The sequence below is a fragment of the Anneissia japonica genome, unplaced genomic scaffold, assembly GCF_011630105.1.
Source record: "Anneissia japonica isolate Jap-2015-1 unplaced genomic scaffold, ASM1163010v1 scaffold640_len1575945_cov177, whole genome shotgun sequence".
Classification (NCBI taxonomy): Eukaryota; Metazoa; Echinodermata; class Crinoidea; order Comatulida; family Comatulidae; genus Anneissia; species Anneissia japonica.
This window is the reverse complement of record NW_022684376.1, coordinates 97,225-112,120: the sequence shown is the minus strand read 5'-3', so window position 1 is coordinate 112,120 and position 14,896 is coordinate 97,225. Positions and strand designations below refer to the sequence as shown.

General features: G+C 33.8%; 1 protein-coding gene across 1 annotated transcript; it reads left to right on the top strand.

The window, feature by feature from the left end:
• The first annotated feature begins 4,105 nt into the window (after window positions 1-4,105).
• On the top strand, window positions 4,106-12,827 carry LOC117105203 (E3 ubiquitin-protein ligase MYLIP-like). The gene is made up of 4 exons (XM_033246275.1): window positions 4,106-4,362; window positions 5,513-5,703; window positions 7,314-7,709; window positions 9,937-12,827. The coding sequence occupies exons 1-4, from the start codon at window positions 4,231-4,233 to the stop codon at window positions 10,526-10,528; spliced, it is 1,311 nt and encodes a 436-aa protein (XP_033102166.1). The 5' UTR covers window positions 4,106-4,230; the 3' UTR covers window positions 10,529-12,827.
• Window positions 12,828-14,896: the final 2,069 nt, after the last annotated feature.

The window sequence follows — 14,896 nt, the reverse complement described above, 5'->3', positions numbered from 1 at the left end:
AGGTCTAGATCACAGATCTTTTCTTAGGGCTAATTAAATTTTCCAAAACTAGATCGGAATCGAATTAATTGTTAGAAATTAGGCCTAATTAATAATTCAAGATTGATAGCTTAACACATCAGCCGCGGCACACAATTAATAACAATAACCCGTCAGATTATTTTGGATTTCGTCCAACCAAAAATCCCCAGCATTTTGTTATAAATTGCTAAGGCCCGACGCATCGTTTATTTGTGTAAGTCGAGGATTGACCATACTACATGTTTGCAACCAATATTATTTTAGAATCATTTGTGAAGAAGAAAAGATACAACCTGTCGTTTACCCAGTACAACAACAAAGCAATTACAGGCCTACGTAAGTTAGTTAAATCGATTTAACTTTTCTTAACTTAAAAGCTAATTTGCGCATGCTCTAACTGTTGGATTTATAGTTTACATTTTTTGGATGAGTTTTCTATCATCTTAGACCGTCGCCATCGCCCTAGTCATTGCCAATTAAATAATAATTATTATTGGTTGTTATCAATGATGCATGCTGCTATTATTACTGTTATTATTATCATATTTATTATATTTTATTTCTAGACTTTCTCTTCAATATAATTCTCTTATTTTAACCTCTAATATTGACATTTTTCACAATAGTTTGTCTATTTCATTCTATTATTATTAATCATTTGAATAGGGGAGATTTTTGTACTCTTTCGTCTATATATTTGATATATTTAAATTTTATATATTTTACCAGCCTGTTAGTGGCGATGATTCGCTGTTGGTCTGATCATGAAATGAAATAAATATGACCATCATAGCCTGGCCAAGCCAAGTCTAGCCTGGTTTTGATAGAGCCAATTACGGTGTCTACTGAATGGCATATACTACATTAATATTTATAATAATATGCAACGCATCTTACCCATCCGTTCAAAAACTATTATATATATTACACAGAGGTGAAGCAAGGTAGGAAGGGCGGGAGGGGACCCCCCCACCTTCCCGTCGGGGAGATAAACCAGAAGTCGTCGGGGAGAACGTCAACTTCAATGTATTTTCTACATAATTAGTAGCCTCTAAAATCGACTACAGTAAATAAGAATTTAAAACCCATTAATTGTCGATCATATAGGCCTATTTTGGGGCTTCGCCTCCTGAAACACTTTCACGATATCCGACCACGCCCACTATGTTTTCGTCCCCATACCCTACCCCGTCGGAAAAAAACCTGGCGCCACCTCTGATATTACATTGATTTAAATATTTTTCTGAGTCTAGCACACTCTGTCTTGACTCTCATCTTAGCTTTTTATGATGGACTTAATGTACAGTAGCCTATATGTTTTTAGGTAATAGTATATTCAGGCCTTGTTATATTCTGTGTAAACAAAATTTAAATCCTAGATTTACAAAAAACATGATGTCATACAATTTGTAATTAAACATCAAGCAAACAATTTACTGTAGATTTAATTTAATATGCCAAATTAATACAATTAAATATTACATTTTAAAATACGGCCTAGGTGCAGTATTGTTAGATAATGTTTATGTTAATAATTACAGTAATTATGTGTAAATTGTATATTTATTAAACGGACCAGGCCTAATCTAGGGGCTATCTGCGAAAAATTGTATAAATGTTGATTTATTATTTTTTTCTTCTGGGTGGCCTATTATTACAGCTGAAAAGCAAAAATCAATAAAGCATTAAAACAGGCATAACCCAGCTATGTGCCGTACCGTATCCATTTTGTTACGCTGCGTCATAAGAAGTTCAAATTCAACTTTCCGTAAGGACAAAATTGCTGAAAGTTCATTTCCTTACGTTGCGTTGCGTAAAAGAGTCATATATGCCTGCGATAAGTAATATTCAGAACACACTGCCCAGTCCTGCCCTACAATACATTAGTATGAATGCTAATTTCATAACGGCTTTTGAAAGCTTACCGTGAAAATCATTGCGTTACGCGGCGACAAGTGGGAACGTAAATACTTACTTCACTGATGCGCGCGTTACTAAAATCTCATCAGTATCCCTATTTATTTTTTGTTTGAGTAGGCCTACCGGTAATGAAATGTTTGTGTACATAATTCGGGTGCTCAAATTAAACATAGGCCAAGGTATGCATTGAAATTCAAATTGTACGTGGTTTTAATAAAATTTCGCCGCACGACGTTAACCTTAACTTTAACGTTAGTACCCAACATGCAACGCGATAACTCCGCCCCTTTTGTAAACAAATCGAAATACGCCTGCGCAAACTCGTAACTAACGTCCATCGAGGCACGTAAAATCCTGAAATTACGTAAACGCAAGATGAATAAATTATGACGTCATCCGTTAACGTTAAGGTTAACGTCGTGCAGCGAAAACTCCCTAATAGGTAGGTGTAGATAATAATGAATATTAAAAATGTAGATGATCAATAAAGATAAAACGAACCTCTAAGAAACTACAAAACTACAGAGAGCTTATTAAGGCCAATCAAACTAATGTTTTTAATTTAATATAAATCCATAAAATGAAAAAAATGCAATGTTTGTACAGGCTTACCTAAAACGTTGTAAACCAACATGAAATAACGAGCTTAGATTTGTAACTTCCGATGATACGACGAATGGCCTTATTGTTGAAGAGGCCTGTCCATCAGTCAAACAGAAAACAACGGAAACGTAATTAGGTTTTGGAATGGACTCTTTAAGTGCAAAGAGTGAAAAAAATGTGTGAAATAGTGCCTACAGTGACCACTCTTGACAGAGTGAAATAGATTGAGATTTGACTATTCAGAGTGAATTTTACTAATTTTTCATTGTTTTAAGAATAGTATTCACTCATTTAAGAGAGAATTTTCACTCGAGTGTCTGTTTTATTAACGGAGCATTACTACTATACTATTTATAATAAGGCCATTGTATTTTATCATGCTATACCATAGCCAAACGGAATTTCCTTCTTAGATATTGTAGATAGATTCAAGACGGACCACAACAGAGGAAGTGAAGCAACCAGACTTAAGTTCATACGTATGAAAAGAAGGTCGTATCCTACATGGCTTTTACATATTCTGTAGGATGAAAACGACTGAAAACGTCATGAAGCTGCTATCACTTATTTTCAGATAGGCCTAATGCTATGCTTAGCCTATTCATCAAATCACATGATAAACCCTAATTACAAGCGTGAAAAAATGTTTTCCTATTCTGTCTGACGGTGATGATTCACCGGTATATACGATTTCGCAATGATCACAAAAACGAAAATGAAAGGTTGGCGCTGACGAATCATCCATGAGCTATTGTGACGTCAGGATTAATATTGTTCAAGGATTTCGTGACCCGCTTGCCATGATATAGGCCTAGTGTATAAAGAATATGAATATATAAAAAAAATATTAATTGGTTCGAAAATGGATATTAATTAAACTAGAAAGTGCACTTTGTAACTTTTGAAGGTCAGGGCTTTTCAGCAGGTACAGTGTTTGGCTAGATGTTTTTCCTTTAGAGCAGTAGAATCATGGAGCTATAAAATAGCCCTATTAACAAAATAGTAGTGTCCATAAGAAAGAGCCATTGGGCTTGAGCCTATTTATTATTTCGTGAATCACTTTATAATGATGATTAGAAAATACTGAAAGGTGGAAAATAATAAAATGTGTTATTGCTCGAACACTGGAACAACACGCCGAGAACGTACGTATTATAGGAATACCCTTCTTAGTTATGATCTAAAAATAGACCTGTAAAGATGCAAATCAGGGGAATTCCTTCCAAGCTCGTGATTCGATTGGACCAGCATTGGTGGGAGAAAATCGCTAACGGTGATTGGTTGACACACAAACTGCATGCTGTGGAAGCATGCTTTTTAACTGATGTCTTCATTATTCATAATAGGTAGTTTAACTTTATTATAGGAACACATCTAAACTTTAAAACAATTGAATATCTAATAATTATTCATCTTTATAATCTAGATATGTTTAAAAAATACTTAAAATTTGTTGAACTGAAAGTTATTTTGCTAAATTGTATATTATTTGTTCGTTTAAAATTGTGTAGTTCCCCTATCCAGTAGTGTGCAATTCCAGCTTTGTGAAATACCCAGGTCATGCATAGTCCACTTGTTCGGCCGGTTACGGTTACGACGACGCTAGGCTAGCTTCAGTCAGATATCTGAAAACCACAGGCGAACAGTTTGAATAGGGCAGTGCTCAATGATTTTGGACTATCATCAATGTCTTTTCAAAAATGTAACAACTTTTCGTATGTTGCAGGCAAGATGTTGGCACATGTTAAAAAGCCAGATAACTCAGTAGAGCAGATAGAAATTAACTCCAAACAAACTGGACAAGACTGTCTTGATGAGGTAAGATTAGGAAGCCTAGGCCTAGATTGAATTGAGAGAGACAAACAAAATTCGAGAGCTGAGCACCAGCTGATCAATCACTCAAGTAAAACCTCCAACAAGAGAGTGTCCTGTATCCAAAGGTTCATTCAAACACTCTTAATAAAGATAACCGCGCACCGTTTTATATTATTAATTATATTTTAGAATTGTTAGCATTATTTTCTACATACTTATTGGATTGGAAAATAATAGTGGAACAGTGCAATCTGACATTGATAAACAAAGAAAGCAAAATATGAATGTAGGCCTAGCCTAGGTAGCAGGAGCAGGGCACAAAGGAAGTAGTTGTCTGGAAATAGTCATTCAGACTTTGACATTGCGCAATTTTGGTTAAGTATTAGGAAACCTTTTAACAATGGATGTGTTTTTAACCACATTATTATGCTTAGTTAGGACTAGTGACACTAGTGAGTGTATGCTACTTTTTGAAAACATAGGCCTAGGCCCTAGTTAGTGCATTAGCCATTAGAAAATTGGTTGTTTTTTTTTAGTACTGCATTGTTCGTAAAAATTCTGTGGACGCAGTGATTACACATTCTTACCTACGTGCGGATGGTATGCTTAGCTTGCTACCCTGGACCATGGCGTCTACTACTACTAGTAGTGTACGACTAGGTAGGCTTACTTATGCCTACTAATATTACTACTTACGCCTGCTACCTATTTTCTCTATGGTACGGTACTACTAGCCTACTAATTAATACTATAGTAGACCCTTGCTGGTAACTCAGAAACAGATTAATAACTAACTAGGACTGTGTGTACTATGTAGCCTAGTCTGTTACACAGTAACATGCTGTCACTGCTGTTTTAAGTGTTTTACAAATGTCATCAGTGTAAAACATGAAGAAATACAATTAATAGTTACAGTACAAAAATAAAATGTTGACATATTGACATGAAAGTATTAACATATTGACTATGTCATTCCCAATCAAAATATTGTCATTTTAATATTAGTAGATTCTTAATATTCCTGTTTTAATGGGATTGGCAATAGTAAATTTACTGAGGTTGTTACTATAAATTGTATTTTATTTCAATCCCAAGATATTGGTTTGTATTTTGTAGATGTTATTTATCTTTTTTTGTATTTTCTTGCCCTTAGGTCTGTCGGCGGATGGACATTGTTGAAGTTGATTACTTTGGATTGAAAGCAATCAAGAAAGAAAAAAATGTACAGTGGTTGAACTTAAAAAATCCATTACTACCACAACTTCAGGGGCAACAGCCTTATTGGCTGGAGTTGAGAGTCAAGTACCATGTGGAACCTCACTTAATCCAACAACAATCAACGAGGTAAATATTTATAGTTTTTATCTCTGTTTTTCCTATCAATATTTTATATTTGGTTTTATCAACAGCAATAAATGCCCAGATTTTATTAATCTGTTTTGAATATTTGATTAAGTTCACTACCACCACTGCATACAACAATTACCAAAAAGAGCACAATGCAATGAAAATGCAACCAAGAGTACGGAGACCGCTTTCAGTTTGAGGTGTATACTACAAAATCCTTATCTTTGATTTGCTTGTTACAGTAGCTTGTTGTACAGGCGATACTGCTTAATTGCATGTGTCATTTGACAAAGCTGCTTGTTTCTGAAGTTATTAAAGCAAGTTAAATCTTCACTGTTTCCATGAACATAATAATGCTTTTAATTTCATTAAATATAATGCATTATTTGTTCTGTAAAAATGGGAGTGTTTTTAATTCAGCTCATGTTGATCTAATTTTTCCCTTTATTTCTATAACTTGAACAATTATATATGAACACCATGACCTTGTTAGTTTCACCTACAGTAAATAAATAATGAATATTATAAAAACAAAATTAGCATACAATCGTCTTTATGGTATTATTTAAAGCAGTTTACTCAGATTGGTCTGTGTACTGTAGATTTCAAATTAGATACAGTAGCTGATGTGGAAGATACTGTAGTTTGAATCATGCATCCTTTGTACAAACTCATTAACATACAATGCCACCTCAAAACCTGGATATGTGCCAAAGCCAGCAATTTACAACCAGGTTTACAAAGAAAAATATGAAATTTTATACAACTTATGCAGGATATTTTTTTTTTTTTTTTTGGTGAATATTTAAATTTTTCTGCAACATGGAAATAATTCTCGATCTACCCTGCTCAACAGTGCCCGTGCCTGCAGGCATTTTGAATCTATGGATTAAAGCTTTTGGTTTGTTTTTTTAACACTGAAAGAATGCTGTATGATCAGCTGTTTTTTTTTAATGAATATATCTGTTGAACTAAATTGCATCGACTGTACACCTACCAACAAAATACCAGTTGATGTAACATTGTGCAACAAAGATAATGAGATCAATGTTAATTGATTTTTAACTTTTTATTTATGACATTCTTTCTGAGCATTAAATGACTGTAGTGTGGTAATTTCATATCAGATTTTGAAAAGGCTAATTTTATCATTCTCATTGATAATAACTGCATAGTTTTGATGAGTTGCCAAATCTGTATTAAATACATGAATTTGACATACGTTTCTCATCATTAAATGCCTACAATCATTATAATTTTTTGTTAATGGCAAATTCAAAGAAAGGCCACAAAGAATTAGTTGAACTTGCTTTGTTAATAGATTTATCATAAAAGGTTGTCGCAACCAAGGAAACTTGGTTACTTAAATATACTCACTGAAAAGTAGCATTTGTGCATGTGTTCAAAATCATTTAGAAATACTGTCAACTACAGTCGGTTTTTATTAGAGTAGGGTTTTATCTATCATGCTGACAATGATACTTTGCTGGCAATCACTTAGTTTGTCCGCTTTCAATGTTTTGTATTACTTGGAAGGGATGTATTAACTTTAATAATTGTGCCATATACAATATTTAAAATTACAATTTTTAAAATTTGTTCTCTAGACACCTCTTCTATTTGGAAGCAAAGAAACGATTAGAAGATGAAACTTTATTTGCGCAGGCCAAAAAGGCAGCTGCTATCACAGCTTTAATAGCACAAGCCGAGCATGGTGATTACAACCCTCATCAGTGCCAGTACCACTGTTTCCTTCCAGCAGAAGAACTAACGGACGAGTACAAAATAATGATAGTCACAGAACATGCTAGACTGAGAGGCATGCGTCGCTCGTCAGCAGAGTACAAACTTGTTCAAGAGGTCTACTCTCTTGATGACTATGGTGTAGAATTCTGGGACACAGAATTATTTCGAGGAGATTCGCACATTACATGCAAGTTTGGTGTTGGAACAGTAGGCATTATTGTTCGGTGGAACGACCATGAAACACCTGTCGAGAAAAGGTGAGATAATTTTCTGATACTGTAATAATTATTTACCTTAGCCTCATTTCAATGGAGCATTACTAAGTAATATATGGTTATTGCACAGTACTTTAATTCTGCTGAACATGTTGCATTGGTTGAATTACATAAACTGGCGTCATTGAAATGTACAGATAAAAAGGTTCTTTTGTGATATTTCTATAATACAGTAATAATAATAATAATAATAATAGATTTAAAAATAGATATTTATCATAGACTTGAATTGTGTTATAGCAGTATAGAATTTTAATCATCTAGCCATGATATTAACAAAGAAGAAAAATATATTTTGGGATTACTGTACTATTTAACTTCTTGACAAACAAACTGAAAATAGCTAACTGACAACTGCTTCTGAACACCTGACAAACTTTAGATTCAGGTTTAACAAAAGGGTTATTCATGACTTAGCAACACGATATAAACATTAAAGTAATTTTACAAGGTTTGCTAAAAAGTAAATGAATTAAACCCTGTACATATATGTTTTCGAACATTCAAACAGCTGATGTGAAGGAAGACTGCACAGCTAGCAAATATGCAAGTATTAGAGGATTAGTCATAAATTGGCATATGCGGTGATATTCATTCATGGTTTTCAATTGGCCAGCCTGCTAAAATTTCTGCTCACAACAGCATGCTGCCCTGGGCAAATTTCTTCTCCTTACTGCCAACAGTCTTTGTTTTAAACTCCAAGTTGTTGCTACGGTAGTACAGAAATGCATTCTACAGTATTTGTAATACACTGCAGGAATTTCTTTTTCTCATCATTACATAATTAAATATTTGTGATACTGGCTAGCTAAAATTAAGGAATAGGAGAGTGAAAGATAATTTGTAACCTGAAGCAACAACTTTATTTTGTTGTACTAATTTAAAGCATTAACCCTGTGTTACACTCAATAACATTAAATCAATATTTCCTTGAACTGTATTTGTAAATTAGTATGCATAAGGCTCTGCCATTTACACCGTTGAGAAGGGTCAATGGCTTATTGTCTCTATTGGAGCTTGAAAGCATCTACAAACAATGAAACTATCAACGCAGAAATAATTTGGAGTACTGTACGGCAACTTTATGCTCCTGTCTTGGGCTATAAAAAGTGCATTGCAAAACCTAACAGATGTTGTAGGTTTTTCTAAAGAAATCTAGTAGTTGATGAATTAGTGATGGAAAAGCTATTACATTATTTGGTTGGCGAAACATGTGACTGCTGTGATTACGCAATTCAACTATATTTAGCGTTGTTGCTAGCTAAACTGCATTGATAGAACTGGAATCTTCCATTATAATAAAAGGGGTGCAACTATAGTCAATAACAATTAGAACATTGTGGAATTTATTATCTGGACCTGTCCATACCTAGTCACGAAGATTAATTAATTGCATGATTTTCTGGGTGTTTTGGCTTGTAGGCTTATAAAATTGTAGGAAAAAAATGAGCCTAGCATTAACAAAGAATGATGGAACGAATTAAAAGGATAATATTTTTATTATAGTGGCCTACAATGATAAGATACAATTTAAATTGTGTAAATGGAAAAATGTATAATTGAAAGGATGCCTCAGTCGCCCATTTGATCAGTCATTACTGCAATGGTCAAAAACTTAAAATCTTTGAATTATAACTCCTCTGCTAGTAAAGCAAATACTAATGATTGTAAGTGCACTACCCTGGATGCATAAGGAGCCAACCTGTTAATAAGCCTGTTGATATATATTAAAACTACAGTACTGTGCTACAGCATTATGTTTTCACAATTCAAGGACAAAGACACTGCACTCTGTGTAGGCTTTGTATTTTTTTCCCGGAGCATTTGAATTGTAAATGTGTACAGTGCTCTTTCTATTCACTTTTTGTGCTTTTAAATATTATTATGGAAACCTTAATGCAAAAACAACAAAAAACGTCAAATTTGTATTTTGCTTTCAAATATTATTCTTTATGGTATTTTAAACCCTGTTAATCAGAATATCAAATTTCGACTATACATGGGCATACAACAGTTTTGTTTTGTTTTTTTTTTTTAAAGAAAATTTGGTATTCTGGGCTGAGCTTTAATATTGTCTTGTTTTGTTTTATCACATTTCCTATTTATTATACAATAATTTGTTTTTAATTAATATTTATTATTTACTGTACATGTAGAGAAATGAATACCCACTAATGGATCTTATACTGTATTATTTGTATCTTTGCAGCATTTTGTACTCAGCATTGGATGCTAGTGGGACTGATGGTAAATACTGTGACATTTCATTTAGAACTGACGAGCACTATGATATTGAATCAATGCGTTTTAAGTTTCCAAGCCGAGAACAGGCAGAAGGACTTTACAGGGCAATAATTGAGTCATTGACATTCTTTACCAATGACACAGTATCAGAAGAGGTGCATGCACAGTTTACAAGAGATTTCAAAGGCACGTTGGCATCTCTTTTCAAAGAGAAAACAAGAGTTGGAAAGCGATACATGTTCGATGTTCGGAGGACAGCAAAGGAAGTGTATGATGACTCAAGGAGACAGTTGTTTGCAGTAAGAAATAAAAATCCTTTCGCTAATATTTCCGAAGATGGACTGGTTGAATGTCTTGACAAGTCATTGGACGAATGTTGTAAAGTGAAGGAAGAAGAGGCATTGAAATGCCGCATTTGTATGGCCATGTGCATAGACACGGTTTTCCCATGTGGACACGTTAGTTGCCAAGACTGTGCCAGAAGGTTGGACGAATGCCATATGTGTCGAGGAAGTGTTAATCCTGCCCTGCACATCTACCTACCAACATCAGCATGAAGAAAGAGACTGATGACCAACCACCTTGACTACCTGCAGTTGTGACAGAAACTGTTGACAAGACTGGCTCTTGTTATTCAGCCTCCATCCAACCAGTTTAAAATGTGCAATTTGTTTTTTTCTCCTTTGTGCCACAGATAATTTCAGCTCAAGTGAATTGTTATAATACAAAGTCCTAGTAACATTGATATTAGATAATTCCTTCCCTAAAAAATAACAAATCTTGCAGGTTTTTAATACCACCAAAATATGGCATACTCTTGTTAAAATCTAATTTTCTGACATTATTGCAGAAGTTGTACCAACCCAGCATTTGTAAAATTAACAGTGTAAACTTGACATTCAGGTAACCCCAAAATTTTATTATATATTTTTAATCCTCTTCCTTCTAATATTATTTGGTACAATTCTTAAATTCATATAATGTAAATTCTTAGGTCCCATTGTAAATAAGAGATATATGACCTTAAATTGTGTGTTAATAATAATTCCCTGTGCAAACCTCAACCTTAAAATGCAATGCAAAGTTTGTAATGAATATTTTGATATAAAAATAAATTGACAGATAGATACTGTAGTTCCTCTTCCAGTATAATATAAACCCTTGAACATGAAATTTGTCAAGTATGTATAGAATTTCTCTTCCATTAGGGAGTGGGAGTATACCTCTTTCGTATAAAAGGAAGGAACTACAGCATCCATGATGTATAGATTGCTTAAATTAAAATAAAATGTGATGAAATTTGGGTATTTAAAGTTCTGTTTTATATGACAAATGATTGATATGCTCATACTGTATATGGGCATGTTGATGTCAAATGTGGGCAAATCACAAGTATTTTTGACCACTGGTCAATGGTTACAAGTCTCATCCTTTCACATCCTTCATAACATTAGAGTTTGTTTGAGCCTTCATCCCTTTAATTTTGCATTCCATGAGTTATTCCTGTTTTTGATACCAGCTTGTTAATTAACATGTTAATCCATTCCATAAAGTAAAATTCAATTTGCTTACCAGATTCTAATTATTATTACAGTCCTTTGTCTACTATTCTTCACATCTAACTTAGTAGCTTACACTTTAGTACACAAAACAATCTAGAATAGAATAGTACACAAGAAATGTAGAAATGCCAAAATTTGATACTTAATTTTATAAATTGATACCCAAATTTCAGTTTTATGCTGCTTTGTAAAAGTGACAGTGTACTTGAAACCCCAAGGGATAGTAGTATTGTCGTTTTAAGGGTTCTATGCAAAACTACCTTAAAATCTAATGATTGATGGTAAAACAAGATCTTTGATGATTTAAGAAAGATATTGACAGTTTTTGGGCACTGTATCAAGAAGATATATTATGGGCAAATGGATATGAAACATCCTGATGGCCTATAATACTGTGTACTTACTCAAATCTTAAAACCTCTCACTTCCAAAATCATCAGAATACCAGTGGAAAAATAATGATTATGATAGTTAAGGATGGTTCAGAAGGAATGTGTGTGTTACATGTAGGTCAACAAATAGATTTTCAATGCAAGTTGTGGGGATATTTCTTGTAGTACTGTGGGTCCTTTTTAGTTTTACATACAATACTATAATGTGATAGATATTTCCTAAGTGAAGAAAATCTCATTTTGTTTTTAAACAAGCTTATTTGAGACCATAAGAATATTATTTCTGTTAATAGGATTTTCTTAACATTAGAAACATGCTTTTTGATGGCCCCTACTTTGGACTACTTTTTTTTTTTAACAATATATGTTTATTTACATTCATACTTTTCTGTACGAATGCTCTAATGACTGAAGGGAAACTCGTTTGAATTAAAACTATTGGCATGAAAAATGTGACCAAACAATGTTGATAGCAACATTTAAGTTTACAAGCAAGATTATTTTGTTAGGTGATGGCTTGTGTTAAGCTGGCTCTCTGTTTTTTTTTTTTATTCTAAAAGTTGGAAAGGAATAAAATATGTTTCCCATATTTTTTTATGAAATGGTAATATAACAATGATTTTAATATGAATGTACACAAACAGACAGAAAATAACTTTTGATAAGAAATAAAACAGTATAAGGTAGAAATGTATTAAATTAATGTAATTTAATTGCAAACAGGTTCTTGTGTCTATATTTTTGTGATGACTGAAAAAAATTGTTCCTAAAAGGATTCTGCATGTTATTTGATGTCAAATGTTTCGTCTCTTGCTTCATACATAACGTTTAGATGTAGTATTTGTTTTATGATTAGCTCTTGTCATTGGCCATTTGTGAAATAAATAAGATGCTTTAAGTTATCTATTGTGTACTTCACTTCTTTAAAACAGTCCATTGTTAGTGGGCGATCCAGGAATTTGAAGTAGAGGGTGGGGCTGCACCTGGAAAGTCTAGACCACCTTATCCCCACCATGGCTGGGGCTGAAGTAAGAAAATCAGACCTAAATTTGATTAATATTTTCTTTTTTTCTTCCATTTTTTTATTTATAATTTTGAAAAAATTAGGGGTGGAGGAGACCCCTTCCCCGACTTCGAATCCGCCACTGATTGTATCAATTAAAATAAAATCTGGAAAACGCCTTAAACATTCCAATATTAATTGCCCATAAAAGGATCAATAGAAACGGTACAAAACATTTCACTTTTTCTTGCATTTGCAGAAATGTTTTACTACGAAAGTCTTTAATTGACTGCCAACCAATATGTACATCCTTAATTGGTGAGGGAAAAAAACAATACATTATTCTAATTTTCGATTGATTTCACTTAAATACTATGTATAAAGCTTTTAAATACAGAATTGGATTTATTCTTTACAATCTGGATTTGCGGTACAGTAAGGAGTCGTGCAAGACACCATAGTATCAGAATCAGACACCTTTTAAATACAATAATATTGATTGTAATTGTGCATCCAGAGCTCTAGCTGATGGGAGCAATCGGCAGTATGCTGATCTCAATATTATACCACATTTTCTTCACCATAATGCACGCGACAACTATTAACCTAGTTAGTGTGCAGATAGTTTCCCTGAAAAGTTCCTGTTTTGCGATTTTGGTAATTGCTAAATACTGTACAGTACAACCGCTTCAGCCGAGGCAGGCTTCACAACACAATAACGTTGAAATAACACTAATGAGGGCGGTAGATATAATATGCCATTACATCAGGTTGCTATCTCATAAATTAAACTTTATTATTATTATACTCTACTGAATTATTAATCCGCATCAAACAACCGATTGTTAACTTGGATCTGTGTGGATATATAAATATGCGTCAGATAATAATTGTTTAAATAATAAATGTAAAGACCGAAAGGTCCACCGATTAATCTCAGATAAGATATAATACATACTCAAGTATCGAAATACACGTATCTAATGATGAAAAATTAATTACGAAATAATGAATCCCGACACGATGGCGTGCATTTCGATAAATGTCAAGGGTAAGCCAATGATTAATTATATTCCAGTGAAAGTTTGTAGATTTTGCTGATGTTGTTAGTGTGTGTGCCTCTTCCGCTCGAATTACTATAAGATTATGGGAGGATATATAACATTAATATTATGATTCCATTTCCGCTCATGATATTTAATTTACCGTGTCTTGAAAATATATGACCTTTTAAAAAGTTTTAATAGAAAAGGCATTAATCCACAGAATATGAAAATATAAAAATGGAAGTACCGTAACAACGAAAAATTGTACAAATACAACCTCGAGCAGCTTCAGGGTTTGAACCCTGGTACGCTCGCTGAGCTTGCACTGTCATCCAATGGGGCTTTTGAAATTGGCTGCCAGGGACGGATCCAGATGTGTCCAAAAACGGGGTCGAAAGTGGGGCCGATCGAGACAACACACCCCAGGGGGTCCGATTTTTTTTGTTTTCTAGACGCCCAAAAATAACCCCTGAGGCGTTTTGGGCGATCAATTGTTTCTTTCTTTTTTCTTTTTTTTTTTTTCAAATTGCATAAGGGAAACCCGCACCTGGCTGCCCCTGTTATTGCACCCTATCTGACACATTTGTAATATTTCACTTTCATCCGGTAAGAACTTAAAATTGCTAAGGTGACCCTAAATGCGTTCTTATACAACTATCGCCCTATATCAGTGCTGCATATCCTGTCTAAAATTATTGAAGTGGCACTGACTACCTTACCTTCATGACTACCTTACGTCCAATAACACTCTTGCACCATCCCAATCTTAATTGCTTTTAGAAAGAGGTAGCGATCGTTGATAAATTTATTCTAGAATGTATGCTTTTGAGGAATACTGGGTTGTTACATACACGATATTATGACTTTTGAAAGTTAGTATGTTACTAGCATATACCCGTTCTCCGCACGTAGTGGCGTATCT

Excerpts from the sequence above, each read along its gene's own strand:
- LOC117105203 (XM_033246275.1), top strand. The coding sequence starts at position 4,231 with ATGTCTTTTCAAAAATGTAACAACTTTTCGTATGTTGCAGGCAAGATG. Across the intron at positions 4,363-5,512 it reads GACAAGACTGTCTTGATGAG|GTCTGTCGGCGGATGGACAT; the intron begins GTAAGATTAGGA and ends TCTTGCCCTTAG. Across the intron at positions 5,704-7,313 it reads ATCCAACAACAATCAACGAG|ACACCTCTTCTATTTGGAAG; the intron begins GTAAATATTTAT and ends TTTGTTCTCTAG.